At 39.6% G+C, this 23,738-nt stretch overlaps 2 protein-coding genes across 2 annotated transcripts; one reads left to right on the top strand and one right to left on the bottom strand.

Moving 5' to 3' along the window:
- Window positions 1-256: 256 nt before the first annotated feature.
- LOC133126173 (cytochrome P450 2J2-like) lies at window positions 257-6,889 on the top strand. The gene is made up of 9 exons (XM_061238098.1): window positions 257-528; window positions 3,104-3,266; window positions 3,525-3,674; window positions 4,004-4,164; window positions 4,364-4,540; window positions 5,276-5,417; window positions 5,806-5,993; window positions 6,399-6,540; window positions 6,622-6,889. Exons 1-9 carry the CDS (start codon window positions 337-339, stop codon window positions 6,795-6,797), a joined length of 1,491 nt encoding a protein of 496 aa, XP_061094082.1. The 5' UTR covers window positions 257-336; the 3' UTR covers window positions 6,798-6,889.
- Window positions 6,890-7,329: 440 nt separating this feature from the next.
- On the bottom strand, window positions 7,330-21,949 carry hook1 (hook microtubule-tethering protein 1). Its single transcript, XM_061238096.1, has 22 exons — window positions 21,801-21,949; window positions 19,870-19,955; window positions 19,625-19,697; window positions 19,449-19,499; window positions 19,155-19,287; window positions 18,972-19,039; window positions 18,702-18,764; window positions 18,440-18,523; window positions 16,437-16,600; window positions 16,187-16,327; window positions 15,901-16,102; window positions 14,983-15,093; window positions 14,770-14,857; window positions 14,582-14,648; window positions 14,055-14,195; window positions 12,646-12,733; window positions 12,378-12,409; window positions 11,939-12,021; window positions 11,043-11,143; window positions 10,851-10,952; window positions 10,427-10,495; window positions 7,330-9,020 (listed from the first exon to the last, which is right to left on the bottom strand). The coding sequence occupies exons 1-22, from the start codon at window positions 21,843-21,845 to the stop codon at window positions 8,862-8,864; spliced, it is 2,151 nt and encodes a 716-aa protein (XP_061094080.1). The 5' UTR covers window positions 21,846-21,949; the 3' UTR covers window positions 7,330-8,861.
- Between the last annotated feature and the right edge of the window lie 1,789 nt (window positions 21,950-23,738).

The raw sequence follows: 23,738 nt of genomic DNA, 5'->3' as shown, positions 1-23,738 counted from the left end.
ACTATAACTTTAGTGCATGAGAGTGCAGCACAGTCACAGAATTAAGAAATCAGATGGAGAGATGTCTCTATGTTTCCCTTCCATGGCAATACAGAAAGAATTACACTTTGCATGGTTTTATTGATCAATTTGTACAGTTTACCAGCACATCATGTAAGTTACACTAGATGATGTTCCACTTCCATTGTGTGCTCTGGTTGGTTGCGTAATACACAGCGTCCGTTGTGAGTAAAGTCCGAAAGGCAAGTAGACACTGTTAACTCCATTGGAGTAGATTTACAGCACAGAGGGCTTCAGTATATTTTTCAGCTGTGCTTGGGGTGCTTTCTGTTCAAAATGCTGCTGTATTCCTTGCTAGAGGGGCTTGATATCAAAGGGCTTCTAGTTTTCCTAATTGCCTTCCTTCTGATTACTGACTTTCTGAAACACAGAAACCCCCCCAACTTCCCTCCTGGACCGTGGAGCTTGCCTGTCGTGGGAAATGTCTTCCATATAGACGCCAAACAACCACACATTTACCTGACAAAGGTAAGAGTAACCCGTAAGAATGTTATGCGTCATATATCAATCTGCCATTGAAGTTAAACTATTCATCATCCCTGATAAAAATTCCAGCTTGGATTGTAAGATGATTTAAGGTGTTCTTTCGACACTGGTTGTACAACGGATAGGTCTGGTCCATTGACTCTATTGGTCAGTTTGCGTTCCTGCCAATATCCACGATATACGCACTGCTACATGGAATGTTCACACATCTTGTAATATTACTCCGCGTTTGTAGATCACCGTCATCTACTTTGTAACCGAAATTAAATAATTTTGCCGCTGGTAACCTACAAAACTAAAACGTGATTCTAAAGTGTCCTTTGACCTTCTTGGCGATTTGTAAAGGAGTAGGAACAACAACAACAAAAAATAGAACTAAGGCAACATCCTCGGATAGAAATACCAGCAAGACCAACACACCAATAACTGCACGTAATTTGGCAGTGTCAAGATAAACATGTGGTGTTCCAACAAAGACAAATGACTTTTTGCAAATGCGTCGGTGTCGTCAGGTATAACGTAAACTAGCTTGCTAACGTTAGTGCAGTGGGGATACGTTACATTACATTACATTACATTACATTATTGGCATTTGGCAGACGCTCTTATCCAGAGCGACGTACAACAAAGTGCAAAGTGCATACCCATAACCAGGGACAAGTGCGCTGAAAGACCCTTGAGGGAAGTACAATTTCAACTGCTACCTGTACAACAAAGATAAGGACTAGGGCCCATTTGATCATCATATATTTTTTTAATGTTAAAATTGTAATACCGCAACACGCAAATGTATAAATAAACTGCCTACCTAGCCAAACAAAACTAGCGAATTTATCCTCCTAATGACACAAGTAAATAACAGAGGTAAAGACAACAGTTAAAGGTAGAATAGGTACGATTTTTGTGTTAAAACATTGTTGCAAGACCATTGTAAATCCCTTCCTATCATTGAAAAAGGCTCACTGACATGTTGACACACGCTCTGCCTGTGTTTATAGTTATTAAATTCGGGTTTCAAAGTGCACGTTTGTCGGGCAGTCAAATGTATCAAAACATTGTACAGCTATACAGCAATTGAAGCTTATTGGTTGAAAAATGGTTCCAACTCCCACAGCCAATTGCGTGGGGCTTATTTTGATTGTTCCTGACGCTGCCCAAATTGCACTCCAGACAAGCAATCACTGAAACTCTGTGTACTATTGCTTATTATCCAAGCGAAGACTACATATGGAGTTATAAAACAATACCAGTTTGATATCGGTAGCAGCACGCAAATTAGCTATAGTTAGCAAGAAGAAATCTCCACTGACGAGTATTGTTTTCTAACAAGATAAGCAATACTATACAGAGTTTCAGTGATCGCTTGTCTGGAGTTCAATTTGGGCAGCTACACGTTCCTTTTGTCTTTTCACATGTTCAATTATCCGTAAACCTTTTATTTCTCTCAGACTGTAAATTGCAGTCGCATCGTTTGTGGTAAACTATCATATCTTAGTTATATAGCCAGCTAGTTATGCAGCCAAATAACTTGTTTGCTCACAATATAGTTGGTCAGCTTTCCAAAACAGTGCACGAGAACACTGAACTGTATAATAACGATTTATATTAGGCTTTATATTCATAGACTGTGGGAAGCATAAACAGTGTTGTGGTTTGAGGTTGTCTGTTGTTGCAATTCCTCTCGACCGTTTTACCTTAAGTGAAATTACCTATTGTACCTTAAAGGTGCGGATGTTACTGTGGCTACACCGGGAATCAAACCACCAACACTTTCGGGTCCCAGTCATATACCTTAACCACTAAGCTACAGGCCGCCTTTAGAACTTTAGAAGTAGCTCATTGGATTGTTTTACATAGAAAAGGAAGACGAGATACCGGATGGTAGTTCTAGATCAGGGGTTGGCAACCCTGGTCCTGGAGAGCCACATGGTGTGCTGGCTTTCGTTGTTACTTGGCATTAATTGATCAATGAAAGCCGTTGATTACACAGTTAACTCACCTCACCTGGTTTCTTGGGTCTGAATCGGTTACTTATTTTACGGTGGAGACGAAAGCCAGGACACCCTGCGGCTCTCCAGGACCAGGGTTGCCGACCACTGTTCTAGATGATAGAGGGGTCCAGAGTAGCCTTTTTTCTGGGCCCTCTTGGAGGATGATGGAAAACAGCCAGAAGGGGGAGTTTACAGGGAGGAGATACATTATTGCAATATCGTTGCTTAGCTAACGTTAGTGCAGCGGGATATCATTATTGCTAGCAGCTAAAGTTAATACCGTTGCTTAGCTACTGTAGTGGGGATACATTATTGCTAGCTAATGTTGCTTAACTAGTGTAGTGGGGACACATTATTGCTGGCTAACATTAGCAATATCCGTTGCTTAGCAAACAAAAAACTACTGTTCAGCGGAAGAATACATTTACATTAAAACATAATTCCATTAAAAATACATTCATTTAAAGTTTGTCTTGTCTTTCTTTTGTGAAATTTTGGTAACGGTTGAATAAAAGCGTTATTGAACTCAAACCTCTGGTGATGAGTTGTTTCTCTCATTTTCAAAGTTGGCCAAGGTTTACGGGAATGTCTTCAGCATCCGCCTGGGTAGAGATAAGACCGTACTTGTGACAGGGTACAGAATGGTGAAGGAAGCATTGGTTACTCAAGCAGAGAACTTTGTGGATCGGCCTCCAAGCCCAGTGGCTGACAGAATCTATTCAGGAACAGGCAAGTGTCACTGTCTACAATCACATCTATCATTTTCCTCTAAAAATGGTGAGCAAAAAAAGCTATATAAAATAGACTGTACAAATAATGAACTGATGAACTGAACTATATTTCCATCAGTATAGGTTCTAAGATGTCCAAAACCTCAACCATCAAAACATTTGTAAAATGCTGTTTGTCTGTACTCTACAGTACAGTAGTGAATCTTATTGATCAGAATGAAAACAGAAGCAAAATGAACCTGTCAATTCCGCCCAGGCATATTCATGAGCAATGGCTACAAGTGGAGGAAACAGAGGCGATTCGCTCTCACCACCTTGAAGAACTTTGGATTGGGAAAGAAATCTTTGGAGTCTGTCATCTGTGAGGAGGCCCAATTCCTCCAAGAAGAGATTGAGCGGGAGCAAGGTAAAGCATCAACTAAACATGGGAGAGGATTGGAAGGCTCAGATTCCCCTCAATATGTTACAAACTCACTCTGTATGCTCATCTGTTCATCATGTCTCCAGATCAAGTAATCTACAGTACTATTATTGTTACATTTTCAAGAAGAAATCAATGAATGTTAGAAATTTCATGGAAATGTATTAAGTTGGATGGAAGAAACAAATGCTTAGTCAACAGCTCATGCAAGGCTGTAATTTTAAAAGGCTTAGTATGTCGAACAATAGTGTAAATGTCAATGACATCTGAATATTAAATCTGAATATTAAAGTTATCTTCCTCTTCATTCATAGGTAACCCCTTTGATCCCCACTTGCTTCTCAACAATTCAGTCTCCAATATCATCTGCTTTATGGTTTTTGGACACAGGTTTGATTATAGTGATCAAAATTTTCAAATTCTCCTGAAGCTGTTGTCAGAAACACTTAAGTTGGAAGGTTCCATATGGGCACAGGTAGGAGCGGTTTCCACTGAAAGGTTTATAATAGTATCTTTAATGTTAATATATGGATATTTGTCATAAAAATAACAATAACAGCTACACTGAATGCCCCGTTCAGATGCAATATTGATATGTGAGATTACTGTAAATAGCTGCGACATTCCTTATGAAACTGTAAATCCTCACTATGAATTCATATTTTCCTATTCAGCTCTATGAAGCTTTTCCCACTGTGATGAAGTTTCTTCCAGGACCACATAATGAAATCTTCACACATTACAAAGAACTCTGTACATTTGTGAGAGGGGAGCTGGAGAAGCACAAGGAGGACTGGGACCCATGTGTCCCACGTGACTATATGGACTCCTTCCTTGCTGAGATAGAACGTGTAAATGTTTATTTTTTCCTGTTGCACTAATGATCATATTCATATCAATCATGGATTACAATTGTGAACATTGGCATGTTCCTTTGTGCTGCTTGTACACTCAGTGAGCACTTTATTAGGTATTTATTAGACTTACTTTTTAGACTTCTACTGCTGTAGCCTGTCTACTTAGAGTTATTATGCGTTGTGTGTTCAGAGATGCTCTTCTGCATAGCACTGTTGTAATGTGTGGTTATTTCCATTACTGTCACCTTCCTGTCAGCTTTTACTAGTCTGGCTATTCTCTGACGTGTCTCATTAACAAGGTGTTTCTGTCTGCTGAACTGCTGCTCACTTCTTTTGCTTTTTGCACCATTCTTTGCAAACTCTAGAGACTAGTCTTGTCTGCCACCAACAATCATTCCATGGTCAAAGTCACTCAATCACATGAATAGGTAGGTGTAATAAAGTAATAAGTAGTTCCTAATAAAGTGCTCGGTGAGTGTATATTCATAATACAGACATCTGAGGTTGGTGAAAGCATACTGTAGCACATAGGAAACTTCAATCCAAAAGTACCAAAAAGCTTCTGGTGATGCAAAATCCATGTTGAGTCCATTTTTAACCTAAACCATTTAATCCTATTCTCTGCAATAGACTTCCATTAAAATAAGGCGCACATCATATTTAACTGGGCTGCAGAAAATAACCTGCAATCTTAAAAATGAAAAATATGATTGACATTTCTTTTGTCAGAATAAGCATGACCCTGAGGCTGGCTTTGATGAGTTGAACCTGATCATGTGTGCTTTGGACCTGTTTCTTGCTGGAACTGAAACCACCTCCACCACACTGCGTTGGGCCATGCTCTACATGATGAAATACCCTGACATCCAAGGTGCATGGTTCCCAACAGATTTCCTAAAGCAACCCTCCTACTTTACAGTTTGATTTTATAATTGCATTGATTATTTGATAAAAATATATATTTAATTCGACGAAAAATTCAAAGGTCTAATGAATGGTCAATGAACATTTCAAGGCAAGTGAATCCCACACAATCATGGAAGGGAAAATAGATCAAATAGAGGAGGAGGAGGAAGAATATGTCGATATGTAATAACAAAAATAAACAATGAAACTAAAATTACTGTTCCAACTGTACTGTACCTGATTATTACTATTACTTTAACACACAATTAGTTATAGTTTAGCCTGTGGCTAAAACTTTATGAATAATTTTATTACTTTAAGTGGTCATTCATTTTGGACTTATCCCACTACAGAGAAGGTCCAAGAGGAGATTGACAGAGTAATTGGGCAGTCACGCTTACCCACCATGGCAGACAGAGCCAACATGCCCTACACTGATGCTGTGATACATGAGATACAGAGGATGGGCAACATTGTGCCCCTCAATGCCTTCAGAATGGCCAGCAAAGACACAACACTAGGAGGATACTTTCTTCCAAAGGTTAGAAGCTCAACAGTTACTTTATATGTTTGAAATGTCAGGGTATAAATCCTTTGTCACAATTATTCTTTTTTAACAATTCTATTAATTTCACAAAAATATAAATGGCCCACAAAGTACAAACCCTTGAATGAGGACATTTATTGTAACTGCTAGCCGAATAATTTGGTCAAATACCTTAATATAATGTCTGCTGCCATCTGCTTCATTTACAGAGGAATGTGTACAGTGTAACATCTATGAAACTACAAACAGAATAATGTCCATTGTCTAAGCACAAACGCCCTTACAACGTGAAGAAAACTAAACTAAATGAATATTTTACACTTCTTTGCATACAGCTTGCCAATTCTAAAAATCCAAAGTTTTTTTAGAAACCGCAGTCTCAATATTTTTGGTGTTTAGGGCACGTCGGTATTGACGAACTTGAACTCAGTGATGTTTGACAAGACCGTGTGGGAGACACCACATACTTTCAACCCCGGACACTTCCTGGATTCTGATGGCAAGTTTGTGAGACAGGATGCATTCATGCCCTTCTCAGCAGGTAACAGGAATACAATTGTATGCACTGAATTGCAGGCAGGACAAGTAGTCGTTTGTTAATTAACATGGTGCTTCTCATCAGGTAAGAGAGTGTGCCTGGGGGAGCAGCTGGCTAAGATGGAGCTTTTTCTGTTCTTCGTCATCTTCTTCCAAAAATTCAGCTTCTCCCCTGTTCAGGGTGTAGAGCTAAACCTGGAAGGTGAAATCGGAGGTACCCTGACACCAGTTCCTTTCAAGATCTGTGCCTCCCTTCGTTAAAGTGCCTTTAGTAAACATTCAAAAGCTGAAAATAGGACAGGTTTTGCATGCAATGTATGTCAAAATCCATGCTTCTACTTGAAATAAATACTGTCCCCAAAACATTCCTGTGGTCTCACATCTCTCTTGCCAGATGGCCCATCTGAAAAAACTGTATACTAGACTAGCTGGAGAAAACTCACTCAGGAAAAGCGAGTAAAAGTGAGGAAAGGTTGCGCACTCTATAAGCTCCCATTTATTCAGGAAGTAGTTGAAAAAAAACAATGTTTTTCAACCACAGGACAGCCATTGGAATCCTGATTAGTGATTGATGGAAAGTCAACCGTGCGAAAAAAAAAAAAGAAAAAGAAATTGTCATTATAGTGTCTTGATGTAATCTACACACAATTCCTCTATTGCTGAGGTCCCTTTAAGCATGTTGTTGAGGGAAGCTATAATGTATTGACACAGTAATTATTGCCTTTGTCAACAGGTCAAAAATAACCAGATAAGACATAAGGGCTTTTCACAGGGATTTGAACAGACAAAAATATATTAAAAAGAACTTTATTTTAATTAATTTCAAAAGTACATCCAAATTTTTACTCCATTGGTAAATTACATTTCATTCAGCATATTTTTTCTGACAGAGTAATCTGAGGAATTACAATTTTGGTTTCATCCAGTACAATTTTGAGATTTAAATCCACCGTTCTACTTTTAAGTAAATTCAATTTCTTCAGATTCAATTTATCTAAACAGTATTTATGCATGACACAAATTTGATACGCATTTTTTAAATAAACAGGTATGCTGGACTGAATTTGAGACCGCAGCTTTCTTGATGATATTGAACTTGCGCAACTTAAGGTGACACAAAAAGTAGCACAGAGCAGACCAGTGCTACGGAGTTCCTGATGCCCTATGGCCCAGCTTGCAAACCCATCTTAGGCTGTGCCTTTTATCTATTACAGTTTCCACTGTGAATCAAGAGTTCTATGAAGAACAGTACAATGAGTCACATTCATAATGTATTATGGGTATGTTTACCTATGAGTCCTACTAAACCATGAACTGTAAATATTATCATATTCTGACAGCTTTTTCCATATACTTTATTCAAATGCTGGCATGTAAACCCTGCTTTACTAATGTTGACCAAATAGAATCCTTGTTTGACACTTTTCTGTAGAAAAAAGCCTTTCTAAATGATTTCATTTCATCATTTCACATTTTGTACAAAACGTACCATGTCAAGTCTAATCATTTCAAATTCATCAACATTTCTTTGCAGCCCCTCTACACATATTCACACACGTTTTCCAAGATAAACATGTTCATGTATGCAATATATTTTATCCTTCCTTCAGGAACTCTTTTCTGCACTGCATGATGTGAGTGAAATTATATGCACCACAAAAGAGAAATTATGATGTCCAGCACCAATTTGCCTTTGTTTTTAATGTTATTTGTACACCTAGTTCACAGAGATGGTTCTAGTCTGACTGAAAACATTTGCCAAGGTCATTCTTCAATGAATGGTAGACTCATCTCCAAACTGCATAGCTTAGTCAAAGGATTACACAACACTTCATTCTGGAAGTGATATTCAACTGATAATAGTGCTGAAGTCCTGAAATCATCTAGGTAAATTATTGTTTTAAAAACCCCACAGCTGAAATACACATTGACTGGAGGTATAAATAGAAACACAACATCTGTTGCTTTTCACTTGATTTTGAATCTTGCTGCACTACACACATATACAAGTACAAAAGGTTATTTATTTCCCTGACGTAATATGAATATGACGACATAAGAAGATAAATAAAAGCTTGATCAGTTCCAAATCAATATCCATTCACTAAACCTGTCAGTTAGACCTGATGCCAGTTAGCTATTATTCTAAACGGAGCCCAGGTACAGGATTGCAGCCGGCAGCCAGGGAAAGCTGAAACAGCGTCCCTAAGTCCTCACGTTCATGTTGTCGCATGCATGTCTCCCAAGAAGTGGACAAGAAGAGCTGAGAGCAGTGTGCTTAAGGTCACTTGAGAGTGCACTTGGGGAGGGTGTGCGGAAGTGCTGCTACTTAGAGGACGAGGCCGGCACGTTGACGGAAACGGTGCGCCGAGCGTTGGTCACCTGCCGCTGCTGGGCCAGGAAGGACTGTCCGGGCGGCACGATGGAGGAAGAGGACCGACTAGCCAGCCGGGATTCGATGGCAAGCTTCTGGAAGCTCAGGCTCTGTAAACGGGAAGAAGTGGGGGTCGACAGACAGACAATGTTTTTAACTAAAATAAGCTAAAACCTTAAAGAAAAAGTGTTTTTTCATTGGTGAAATGAGGTTATGTAGAAGTCAATTCTATTGAAAGCTGATGCCTGCCTTTCCGCCGGTTTGTGTGGTGATCAGGGCTTGAAAACTATTTATTTTTTCTGTCTGTTCCCCCACCTTTGAAACATTGAAAACAGCCTAGTTGCCCGTCTCAAAACCTATTATCTTTGTGAGCATGTATCCAAACAATAATAATTACTGTTATTTTTAGTTGTGCAGCTGTCACTCAAATATGCATACTGTTGTACAATATTAATCATGACTGACTACATGAAGTCTCAACAAATCACCACTTTGGTGGGAGGCTACCTCGGTTTTGAAAAATAATCAGATTTTATGGATGTTAAAAAACACAGTGGGCACTGGGTAGGCAATATTACACTGTTCAGTGTTAGCACTGAATAAATTGGGATGGGCGAATACAGCACCAACCATATCAGAATTGCTTTGATGTGGCTAAATGACAGGGCAAAGTCCTGTCGGGAGAGATGCAAATTATCCGGCCAAGGAGCAGCAGCTACAGAGGTCATTGAGATACATGCTTTATAAACTGCATAAATGACACACAGCTGGCTATGTTTTCATGTGCATTTAGTTTAGTCGGATAGCACTTGCTCCCTGCTAAGCGGCCAGTATTGTCATAGGAGAAACGTATGTAGTATTTGTTTTTTTACGCATTTGATTCATAGAACTTTGCTGGACCAAATTAAAATACCACCTATTGGGCAAGGCAAAATGCCACCACCATGACATGAATAAAATGGGCTTTACCCTTGTACGTCTTTTTCCAAGACTCCAAATTGCAGCTTCCTGACAAGGTCAGACTCGGCCATCAATAAACTAAAGCGCACTCAGGTGTCTGTTGGCCTTGCAGTTGGCAAGCTTCCAGCGGATGTGGCGTTGCTGGTAGTAGGGTTGCATTACCTTCTGCAGAACAGCTGTCATGCCTTTCAGTTTCTTCAACTACGCTGTGCAAACCCATTTGAATGATACAGACCCTTTGTGTCCAGCAAGCCATGAAGTTAATCTCGCCAAACCGAACTGTCTAGAAATCTAGAAGTTCAACTTGGGAAACTGCATGGAATGAATAAAAGCAGTACCTAAATTTTCACTTCACGTTTTAGCTCATGAAAAGTAATGTTGATTTTGTTTCAGTTTGTTGTTATGTTTTTTGTTTTATTTCTTTTCAAGCCCTGGTCACAATCTCTGAAAAATATGCAAAGCTGAAGAAAACACTCTCCCAAGTGTGTATATGGATGGTAGCACCAAGGAAACAGAGATTTAATTTGTTGGAAGATAAGTGCCTGTGTCATCCTACCTTGTTGTACCATGCAGTAACAATCAGCTTTTCTTCGTATTCTCGAAGTTTTGCCTGCTCACACTCACGCTGTACAGAGAGAGAGACCATTATATTAAAACCCTGAGAACCAGAATGTGACTCACAGTCAGTAGGGTGATCATTCCCACTGACGAACAGCAGTGACTGTTTTTCAGCTGTTTTGGAAATGGTTTGAGACATGATCCTAAAATGTTTTTTTTCTTATGGATACGCCATCACCCACTATTTTGGGCACTGTATGTTTAACGGATTTACTTAATTATATAAATGTTTTACTTAATTGATTTTTTTTCCACTCATTTGCTTTTATGTAAGTATCAGGTTAATTCCATTAGACAAAATGGATGGTTTGAATGGAATGATATGGTAATAAAGCATATTATTATCATGATTACTATTATACCTCCAGACTGATGATTCTCTTATCCTTCTCTGCAAGTTGATTCTTGAGGGACTGGATCTCAACAGTGGCTGGGTTCAGCTTGGGATCCAGAGCCCTTATCACCTGCCATAACAGGAACAAAAATGTAACAACCACATGTAAACTGCTTAGATATCCTGAAATGTCTTAAACTTTGCATAGCCTTGAACTTACATTGCGGGCCTTTTCCAAGTACATCTTGTAGCGATCCTCCATCGCTCTCATGTCCTCATCTTTCTTCTTGAGGGCAGCCAGCAGCTCATCTATCTTCAGTGCTGCAGACAAACATGCACGTTTGACTAAGCTCTGTATCTTCCTCTTCTTTAACCATTCATACTCAAGATCATTTCCAACTGCTCAACATGCACTTCATAATCTGTACATTTGTTATAATTCAGTATCATTTATCATTTTGCTTCTCTGCTTACCCAATGAATACACGATTACGTTTTACATCAGTCCAACTTAAGTTGAAAAAAAAAAGAAGTAAGAAATGAGTCAATTTAGAATCTATTTCCTTTCCCACATGGATAATAAGTATAAAGAAATATACACTCATTTAGTGCATTAGTAGATATTAATTCAACTTTTAGACTTATTGGTGTTCTGCTGCTGCAGCCTACCTACTTAAAGGTTTGACGCATTACGTGTTCAAAGATGCTCTTCTGCATACCACTCTCATTAACAAGGCGTTTTTGGCGCAGAACTGCTGCTCATTGGATGTTTTTGTTTTTCGCATGATTCACTGCAAACTCTAGAGACTGCGGTGTGTGAAAATCCAACTAGATCAGCAGTTTCTGAGATACTCAAACCACCCCAGATCAATAACCTTCCATGGTCAAAGTCACTTAGATCACGTCTTCCCCATTCTGACATTTGTTCGGAAAAACAGTTGAACCTCTTGACCATGTCTCCATGCTTTTATGCATTTAGTTGCTGCCACATGATGGGCTGATCTCTACCTATCTACTAAATAAAGTGCTCAGTGAGTGTATAAGGACAGTGAAAATGATCCTTTTTTCCTCATTTCTTATAATTATCCAAGGGGAAAATCACTGGTCTGCACTCACTAGTCTGTGCAGTGTCTGGCTGCAGGTCTTCAAGCAGCTCCTTTTTCTTCATAATCTCATCCTGGGCTTCATTTAGCTGCACCCTGAGAAAGATGGAAAGCACATCCTGCATCCACTTTTCCCCCACACTGCATCCACCATCACCCATACCATTTCACATCCTGCATTCATTTCCCCCAACACTGCATCCACCATCACCCACACCCTTTCACATCCTGCATTCATTTCCCCCCAACACTGCATCCACCATTACCCACACCCTTTCACATCCTGCATTCATTTCCCCCCACACTGCATCCACCATCACCCACAGCATTTCACATCCTGCCTAGAGCTTGGGATTGAATTCATTCCACCTATTCCTAATCATTCCCTGCCACATTTTTACCATAACTCGGACACATGCAGGATGTGAATCATGAATAAAGAGTGGACTTACATGTGAGCATCAAGCTTCTTTTTCAGGTGAGACTGGAATTAAACAAAAATCACAAAAGGAACCTAAAATAACCACAGCTTCAAAAGAAAAATGGAGCATTACTGACTGAATGTAATGGTCACTGCAGTACCTAGTAAAACCAATGAGTAGTGGCAAAAAGTTAATAAAATGCAAAAACAAGTAACAGTCCCGAGTTCTAAAAAATGGATTTGTGTTCAAAACAAGAATTTGTGTCAAAAAATGTGATTCAACATTTTATTTCACCTACGTCCTCAGTCTTGGCTCCCTGCCCCTGTAGGGCTTTCTGGAGATCCTCCACTTGAAGCTGTAGTTCACAGATCCTTTCCTGGTTCAACCTGAAAACATACCGGTCTCTTATAGAGCCCCCTCTTATAGAGCTATAAGAAAGCTCTCAGTATCTAGTCTTAATTCTATTAATTCTTGGCTTTTGGTTGCCTTTGGAGTCTGTAATTGGCTTTTGTCAACATGGGGACTAGTCTTATGCCAGTGGAAATCAAGAAAGCCATTATAAAGCTGTAAAATAAGAAAAATAAAACTGAGTTATAGGCCAAACAATAGGTTTACCAAAACAAACTGATTGGACCATCAATATGAAGACAGAGAGTACTGATGAGTTCAGTAATTGTACAGCGGCTGGTAAGCCAAGGATGACCTCTATACAGTTGATGGCCAAATAATCATCTCCATACTGAAGAAAACACCCAGAACTTCAGAGGTTACACTGCAAGATCCAAACCGCTAGTTGGCTGCAAACACAGGATGGCCAGGTTACAGTTTGCTAAGTAGTACCTAAACGAACCTGCAGAGTTCTGGAAAAAGGTCTTGTGGACAGATGAGACCAAGATTGACTTGCACACCCCCTCCTCTGTGAAACCTTGTGGTGAAGGTGTCATGGTTTGGGCATTTATGGCTGTCATAGGTGCAGTCAGCACCTATTGATAATGTAACTGCTGATAGCATTAGAGAATGAATTCTGAAGTGTACATTAGCATCTTTTCTGCTCAGGTTCGATCAAATTCCTCCAACTCATTGGACGGTGCTTCATCCCACAGCAAAGCAATGACCCCAGTACTCACTTTCTTTTAATGATGTTCCAAACCAATTGATGTCAGTGACAGTTTTTTTCTCTGGTTTCCTTGACTTTCATTGGCACAACTCTGGTCCTCATGCTGACAAACAGTAATAACACTCCAAAGGCAATCAAAAGCCTAGAATCAAGACTAGACAGAAAGCTCTCATATATGCACTAAGGACGGGATTGAATACACCCCACTAATCAGAAACAGCGGAGAAGAACTGTCCAATTACTTTTGGTCCCCTAAAATGTGGAATACATATAAAAAGGGATGCAATTCCTACACTGGTCACAGAGCCAGGAGTACAGAGCCAAAAGAACAGAAATTGTACCATTGTCCAAATAGTTATGAACTGCACTGTACGATGATATTTTTATTCCAGCCTTTAAATTAAAAGTTGCTTCAATCTATTTCAAAATTTTTATAACTATGTATTACCGTCAATAATATACATACAGTGTGTGAAGGTATAGCGTCAAATCATACTGTGGGAGATGTACACAATAAATCTACTGTATGTACCACACACAAATCAATCTATTTGCATTTCAGGGTATATCAGCCAATCAGAATAAGGTACCTCTTCTCAGTGTCCAGCTCGCTTTTGTGGCGGTGGGCTTCCTCGAGCTGAACCTGCAGCTCAACAATGCGGTCGTTCTCAGAGCCCTCCTGCTGCACACGCAGCATCTTGTTCTCATGCTGTAATCGAATAAATTTCTCCCTGCGGCCACAGGAAAAGCAGCGTAAGCACTACAGGGCCACGCAGGACCTGATGCCAGAGCATACTGCATACAGTCACTCACACACAGACACGATTCACCATCTCACCAACACATTCATTCAGCCTACAGCAGCGCAAAGCACCTTACAATTAGAGGGACAATGCTCGACAGGACCACAGTACTAATTCCTTCAAATATTACATAAATACAATTTTGGGGGATAATTCAGAATATAGGATAACGCATGCAAGATAACATCTCATTTCTGGGGGTTTCCTAAAGCCAAAATGGTTAATCTGCATGATGTAATATGAGTATTCATCTGCAGCTCCCTGTAAAATATCAGATATATACTAGAGCAGAAACATGAAACAGAATCAAGTACCTGAACTCTATCGGCAAGATTTCAGCAGCAAGGTTATCATGGCTTGGACTTCCAGTAGGAAAAAGTCCTTTTGTATGGAGAAAGAAAAAAAAATTATGTTAATATTATACATAAAAACAAAATGTGTTTTCCTTTCATATAGTAGATTTTTTTTCATTCACTTCTCATTGACACTTCCCATGAGATACCTGCTTGCATGAGCTGATCTTGCTGGGCTTGGTTACATCGCAGTTCCTCATTAGTCTCTTTTAAGGAGTCCCGCTCAATGATTATCCTCTGGAGGTGAAAAACAAGTAAAACTGCCATCAAAACTTTTGAGACATTTTAAGTCATCCTCAAACATATATCCCTTTGTCCATCTGAATTCTGATCAAAGAACATTAATCCAAAGCCACTCATACCTCTTTTTCTTTTAGCACAGTTTCATGTTTTTCTTCAAACTTCTTCATTTCAAAGGCCAAATTATCTGCCCTCCGGGACTCCTCTGACAGTTTTCTGTGCAGCTCTTGGACCTGATTTAAAATGGGCTTGTTTTTAGACAGCAACATCACTTGGAACTTTTTTATAGTACTGACTATATATATTTTTTGCTCATTATGCTGCTCTGTACCATGAAGAGTATTTTACATTTTGCATGTATATTGTGGCAATTTATCAGACAATCTTATCCAGAGTGACTTATGCACCTGACAGTCTTCTACATACAATCCATAATACAGGAGGCTATTCACTGAAGCAGTTCCTAAAGGTAACAGCAGCAGTGCCCCCTCCTGGGAATCAGTCTTAGAGTTACAAGCCCAGTTAATTAACCATTATGCTTCCGTGCCACATCAACATCTGATGGCATGTTTATATCTGATGGCAGTAATACACAAGTGACTTACCATGAGCAGTGACAATATCTCATGGCTATTCACTCCTTCTAGTGTATTACACAGCAGTTTTACCAACACGCCTATACATTTAAAAAAGAAAAATGTATTTTTTAAATGTAATTTATTATGTAATTTTAACAATAGAACAGAGCGCTTCTGAGGTGCTGCTAGGTTACGGGTTTATGATATCACCAATAGAATGAATCAACTAAATGTAAACAAAGCGGTTTGGTCTTGCAAACTTAGGAGTGACTTATCATGTGCTTAGACACTCTTCTGAATGCATCTCATCCAATAAAACTGTGAAGTCGGAAATAACTGTTGTATGATAAACAGAACATGCCAGTTCCTGATAAATCTTGTGTCAATTTCAGAACAACGACAATGTGACTGAGAGAACCCACAGACTGGTTGGAGTGTGTTGATGCTGTACAGATACACCACCTGTCTCTTGTAGGTTTCCAGCTGCGTGCGAGCTGCATTGGCCTTGCGAAGCTCCTCTTCCAGGCTGACAGTGTTTTGCATGTAGGTCATGTTCTTCTCCTCCAGAGTCTTCACCTGGCGTCGCAGGTCGCTTAGGTCCTCCAGCTTCTTCCTATAGGTCTCCACTGAGGCCTCCAGCTTGACCGCCCGGTCTGAGCAGCTCCTACCCACGGACAGGGAGAGGGGTTCAGAGAGGTGTGCCACACTACACAGGCGGGGAGACAGTGACACAGAGACTCTCCTGTACCTCAGGATGTCCAGCTCGTCCTTGAGTGAGCGGGACTCCTCTGCCAGGCTAGTCAGCTCATCGTTACGGTGCTGCACCTCTATAAGCTGCTTCTCCAGCTCCTCACAGTGGATGCGGTAGTCATCTTTAGCAGCCTCCAGTCTATAGCCAGAAAACACCAGAAAACAATTCTAACAGCACCTTCCACATAACTATGTGCTGCATGCTATAAGAGAAATAACATCTCAATATTGCCGTTAGTGAGTGGGACCTGAAATTCTCCTCCTGCAGCTGTTCAAGCTGCAGCTGGAGCTGGCTATGCTTCTTCCCTGAGGGGGTACTGGGGTCATCGAAGGAGTCTAGCTGGTTGGCCCTGTCAGTCAGCACATCATTCTCCGCCAGCAGGCTGTTCCTCTCCTCCTGAAGCACAGTGACCTGGCCAATCGCAGAAAGCAGTGTCAGCATCTAACATGGCCACCTGTCACCTGAAGCAATGATGGGAGAGTGTCAACACAAACACAACTCTTCTTCTACTTCACTGAATAAAATACACTGTTGAGACCACCACCTTTCTGTCGTCTGAATTAGACCAGTGTCCGAAAAACAGAAACCCTCACTCACCTTACCCAAAGCACAGTGAACACTATCACTGTCCTGTTATCTGAGCACAGACAACAGTTTCAACTTTGACACTCTCCCTTATGACTGAATCACTGAGGTATCAGCACCCGTAGGCTGCGCGCTAAAAACACAACAGGACATCACTTTCAGCACGTGCTAACCAAACATTGTCCCACAGATGCAGAACCCAGACACAGCCATTTAAATAGTCTAAACAGCTCAGGTTTAGGATCTACTATGTCCATTAATTTCCTCACCAGTTTAACCGTTAGGAAATGTATAGGATCGCTGTCTTTGGATGCAGAAGAACAACCATCCATTTGCTAAAAACATTCACTCGTCCATCTCCAGCCACCCTGCTCTTTGAATGTGTTTAAAGAAGTATGTGGACTGACCAGTGCCCTGCATTGTGCTTCATATAAAGTAGCTGCTCCTATATTTAACTTGTCATGTTTTTCATGTATTGTAATTATTGTATTATACTACGTAATGCAAACAAATTCTGTCAACTAATAGACCAAAAGTCTTGCCATTCTCAGTGAGCAAGCAGCAGACATGTTAGTTCATTGTTAATATAAAACACTGACTTACATTATTTACGGTTAGTTACACTTCTTACAGAAGATGAGATAAACGTTTACTTTGTTGCTGTTTTAGTGTTATCACACGTACATGCCAAGCTTGTATCTGTTTGCAATTCAAGAGTTCTCTACCTTTTTCTTGTAGTCCCACATAGTGTGGATATTTACTTCCAATATGCCACCACAGTTGACTGTACACACATTTTTCAGAGTTTTGGTCCCATTATTATTTTGGGTATCAAAAAGCAGACATAAATGCTTATTGGATATTAACACTGAAAAATAAATCCACAGCTGAAACCACTTGTTTTCCCTAAATGTTTTGGAAATAAAACTCCCTGTATAGTTTTTACACAGTGCTGTTTTCATTTTAATTTTATCAATTCTCTGTTAATTATGCTAAAGAAAGGAGACATTTTAACCTTATTTCTGTTCTGTTTATCCATGTTTAGATTTTTAATAATGTGACCAGAATCTAAATGCCACCAAAAAATATTACAGATATGTGTTACAGACATTACAGACTGCACAGTTTAGCTAAACCCTGACATTCCACCCAGAATTAGTAAGAACTGTTAGTTGCAGTACTAGTTGTAATCATAGCTTGGCTCAAAAACCATGCACAAAAAACAGCTTACCTTCTGCAAACAATCTCAGCATGGGGGATTTGAGTTTTGTGATTTTTACAACTCAATCTGTTAAGAATCATTCCCAGCACATGATCAATATTAAATCAGAATTAACATAGCGGAAAACAATATTTTCTATAATGATTCAATAATCTACATCATAAGACCTTCTGCACTGCAGAACAAGCAAAACCTGTTTTCTAAAGCTATTTAAAGCACTATGGCCTCTATTTTTTGGCAGAAGTGTTCATTACAGAGCAGAGGATCATTGGGGAAAAAAGGTTACATACACTGTATCTACCCACTACGTTACAAAGTACTGTACACATTCAACTGTTTTGAACAAAGCAGGGATGATCTTATTTCTTGCGACAGAACAAGATTAAATGAAATCGGAGAATGCATCCCAGAGCATCTCTCTGTGTTGGTCACCCTGAACTGACCTGAATATCCAGCTCCTGGCACCGCTGTGCCAGCTCTTCTTTCTGTGCCATGAGCTCAGCCATATCCTCCATAGCCTTCTTTAGCTGGACCAATGGGACAATTTGTGTTAAGAGCACAAAACAGGCAAGGCCAACAGAGAATTCACACTCATTCAAAGACTGCTGGTCACAGCTTTAAGCATGCTGTGTTTACACCTTTCATATTTTGAAGGAAAGTGTTGAGATTGTTATGTTTATAAATTATGAACAAACAAATAAGTACCTGCAGTTCAATGTCCCCAAGGGGTTCTGCTCCAAAATGTGCCATGGATTCCCTACTCATTAGCTGGAAAACACAAAGCGTCAGTAGGGAGACTTTGGGGTGGAGTTTGAACACTGTATATTACTTCATAAATATGATATAGATAGCAACAACACAATATACTGTCAGGGAATTAGCAAATTAAAGAGTTGGTATTGATGACATATGCACAAGCTTACGAAAATATATATCAATGTTGAACATTATGCACAAAATCAGCAGTGAAGTCACCTCTTGAATGGCAGTCATCACAACATGTTGCACGGACTCCTCCAAAGTCATGATGATCTGAATATATTCTACAAAGGGAAAAGAAAAACACCTAGACATTGGACATCTGGCTTTCTCAATTCTTAGTAAGAATATTTTCACTAGGAATAAGCTGGCTGTAGTTTTAGATGGGCGCTACAGTACCTTGTTTCCTTTCACATTTGACAGCACAGCCCAAAATCAGCTGTAGGAGGCGCCCTAGTTCCACAGGTTCGGAGTGTTCAGCGACTTGGACCAGATCCGGCAGGGGGAAATCAGAAATCTGTTGGGCCAGAACCTGATAGCATTGCAATAGTTTAATGACACACCAAGTTTTTTTTTTTTTTTTTTTAACGAATGCCAACTGCACGACAGTTGTATATACACACTAGGAATTATGCTAGATGGACAATACATATAAACCTGTATATTGCAGTAATGTAATAAAATATCACTTACCTCATTATAGTAATCCACGATCATCTGAAGGACCTTTTTCAGGTTGTTCATCTGGATTTATAAATGTCCAATGTTAAAGAAATTAGCAAATTAACCTGAAGTTTGCCTCAGCAAAAGGATGTTTTATAATACGTTTGATAATTTAGATATGACAAAATGAAAATTCAGGATGTTACCTTTAGTCGCCAGTTGTCACCCACGTCTCCTTTAATACGGCTCAGCCAACTTTCACTGAACCATGTGGGGTCTCTGTGATAGAAGCACAATGCCCAAAGCGGACTGTAAGCTTTAAAAAAATATGCATAAACTTCTCAGATCAGGCATAGGATCAGGCAGTGTTTGGTGTCTTCAAATCAAAGCTGTGATTCCAAGCTGTGATATTAATTATAAAAGTCAACAAGATTCCTGTAACAAGACTCACATTTGATGGAGTGCCTGTGACATGGCAACTCCAGTAGTCAGGTCCTGTGCTGTCTTGCATGGTGCAGCAGTGTTGAAGGTCTGCAACTGATGAAATACAGCACACTTTAATAATGACAAAAAACCCAGGGCTGAGTATAGCTATACTACAGCAACAAATTAATTATCCAATTCTACCTTTGCACTGAAAGGAATCTTGGGTTTGTTCGTTCGTTTGTTCGTTCGTTCGTTATCCTAACCCGCTTATCTTGAACAGGGTCGCAGGGGGGCTGGAGCCTATCCCAGCATACATTGGGCGAAAGGCAGGAATACACCCTGGACAGGTCGCTAGTCCATCACAGGGCACACACGATTCACTCACAAACTCATACCTACGGGCAATTTAGACTCTCCAATCAGCCTAACCTGCATGTCTTTGGACTGTGGGAGGAAACCGGAGTACCCGGAGGAAACCCACGCAGACACAGGGAGAACATGCAAACCCCACCCAGGACCTCCTTGCTGTGAGGCGGCAGTGCTACCCACTGCACCATCCGTGCCGCCTGGGATCATCATGTAAAAACCTAATATAATTTCTAAAAAATATTCAAGAAAATATTTTTCTATATTCAAGAAAAAGGAGCATTTCCTGAGTAAAAGATTCATAATCTATATTTTAAAGACTGCAACTGAATTGTACAATTTTCTTAACTCTGAGACCTGGCACACAAATAATTAATTAAATTCTCAGGCAATTCAGTAACCTACGGCAACAGTATCTCTTGGCTACGGATTACAATATTTTATGGACGTTTTTCTTTAAAGTAGACGTATTGCTATACAAATCACACCTGCACAAGTGAAATAAATGCAAACCTTCGACCAATTTCAGTTTTATACCCATGGGATATTTATTTCGATGATTGCTGAGCGATTCATTCTTCGCAAATAAACCACCAATAATCGACAACCACGATCATACACTGAAATTTGACTACCAAGGCACAAGAAAAGCTGTCAGTAATTAATACACAAGCAAATGAAGCGAGAATTTTCAGACCAGCTGTGTCATTTAAATTTAAATTATTAAGATTCCTTTCCACTGAAAATAAGTTAGTCTGCAGCTAATCCATTCTCAGAAGAACAGCCACGTTTGGAAACTTTACAAGTGGGTCTTACTACATTCACCACCAAGTTGCAAGGCGCCTGCATAGAATTGAATTACGTAACTTCACTTAATTACAAACCATCCCCTTATTAATACGCAAATAAAAAGCTATCAAATATAGTCATCTATGTTTTAGATTAGATTACGCTGTGTTGCAGTTAACGCTAACATCAATTATGAACACCTAACGTGACGTTAAATTAATACAGACAAGATAGTAAACTAATGTTAGCTACATACATTCCATACTGTCAATGATTAGGCTAGCTATCGCTAGTCAGACCACGGTTTACTATTACAAATAGCTACATAAATTAGCTAGCTCGCTAAGGGATCAGGAAACTTATCGTGGTTAGCGATATCATGCCATATTTTATTATATATTGTTATATTTTACTGTATAAGTGCAAATTGTCATTACAACTTGATACTAAACTTTAGTAAAGCAATAACTTAGCTACATATCCAATTGCATAGCATTAGCAAAAATGGAAGAAGAAGCTTCCTGCAAATATCTGCTTGTTAACGAGATTGACTAAATCGGAAAATATATATAATTTGTGTTTGCTTTTATACTTGAAAAATTGACCAACGCAAGTCAGTTCACTGTACAATTAGACATAAATCAGAGGGGGACTAGCTAGCTAGTTAGCTACCGGTGCGCATCGTTACCTCCGACAGGTAGACAAGCTAACAGGAATACCGTCAACAGTAGCTCGTATAACGCTAAGAAATAACAACAAAACCCAAGCACCGTCTCAGTTGGTCGTTTAAAAAAGACTTACCCAAATAATAAGACTTTCGCATAGTACAGTTTTGTTCAAATCCATTTCTTCTTATATTGGTTTGGGATTTCCGTTCACCTGTCAACAATGCGTTTTTCCTTTACACTGCATCTGACCTCACCTGGGGCTGTATTTCCCAAAGCAACCTGCGTATGATAGAATCGAGTTAGGAGACTGTGGAATGAAAATGACGTACATTCTTCGTGAATACACACCGCACATGCTTTTGCGTACTCCATTTAGACGGATTTAGAGAATGACAGGATAAAGAGTTCAACACTGAGAAATAAAAAGCCAATGGTTGCTTGACTTCGGCAGCACATAGTAGCCAATCGGCGCGAGAATTTGGAGACTGACAGCGCTGCGTGCGTAAAGTAACCAATCTGTGAACGCAATTCATGTGTTTTTTTCTCTCGAAACACTGCACAATGTTCAGTCTATCCTCCACCAAACACAGATTATATTTAAATGAGGATTGTGAGCACAATCTGAAATTCATGATGAGGCTGCATCAATATTGTAAAGGGGATGGGTGTGTTAACTCAGGTTAACGCAGATTTGACATTCAGATTTTACTGGATCAGCTTCAAAATTCACTGGAGATCTCGTACACATTATATATGTTTGTAGATTTGTAGATGGGTGTCTTGGTGACGAAAGGACAAGAATCATTTTAGCATTTTAGCCCCGTGTCCTATTGGTCTGTGCATGCCCCCACCTTCGGCGCGTGTGTGCGCGCGCACACACACATAGCATAGCGCATTACACACATAGGCCTATATACACAGTGCCCCATAAAAGTTAAACCCTTGGAGAGTTTCCATATTTAGCTAGACAACAAATAATACAACTGGACATTAAAAAACAACAACAACTGCATTATACACTCAGTGAGCACTTTATTAGGTAGACCTGTACACCAGCAAATACTTAATCAGCCAATCATGTGGCAGCAACTAAATGTATAAAAGCATGTAGAGGTGATTAAGAGGTTCAGCTGTTTTTCACGCCAAATGTCAGAATGGGGAAGAAATGTGATCTAAGTGACTTTGACCATGGAAGGTTATTGATGTGGATTTTGCAGAGAATGGTGCAAAAAACAAAGCAGCAGTTGTGTAGGAAAAAACACAGTGTTAATGAGAGAGGTCAGGATAGAAGGGCCAGACTAGTCAAAGGAAGGTGACAGCAATGCAAATAACCACACATTACAACAGTGGTCTGCAGAAGAGGATCTCTGAATACACAATGCGTCAAACCACTAAGTGGATGGGCTACAGCCTCAGAAGACCAATAATTAAAAAAATAAGTCTAATAAATATCTAATAAAGTGCTCAATGAGTGTATATGTAGACTAATGCATTGAATATTCAAATTACTATAGGAACCCTTTCAATAGATCACATATCTGCAGTACTGCAGAATTTAGTCTATTGTTAGTTCATCCCTCTCAAGTCTATTTTGAAGAAACAACCTGTCACTCATCACAAACTTTGTCATCAAATGAAAGTTGAAAAAATAATTTGGGGGGTTTTCTCTGCTGTTAAACATAGTGAATAAACCAATAAACCCCACAATATTCACAGAATGAAGACTTCACATTGTAAAAGAAGACTTAATATTCTTAAGAGTTCTATAGGGAACAGGGAAGGATTCAGGGAGAAGATTCTACGTATTGGAAAATGATTTACCGCACTAGCCTCCAAGCACGTGCATAATTGTGTGGTTTATCAGTGGTATGTCATAAATAAAGAAAGATAAGATTAACAGGGAAGTCACATGCACTGTACAATGATGGGAAACTCAAGTTTATAAACATAGTTGACAAGTACTGAGGTTACAACCACAAAAAGGTATACAATTCTCTGAGTGCTTGAGTACTTTCAGGGGCAGTGTATAATTCTGGTGAAGTCTACTGTGTTAATATGAAAAAAAAAATGT

This window comes from Conger conger, chromosome 4, assembly GCF_963514075.1.
Source record: "Conger conger chromosome 4, fConCon1.1, whole genome shotgun sequence".
NCBI classification, from domain to species: Eukaryota; Metazoa; Chordata; class Actinopteri; order Anguilliformes; family Congridae; genus Conger; species Conger conger.
Note: the sequence above shows the minus strand (reverse complement) of the source record. Positions and strands in the feature narration are given on the sequence as shown.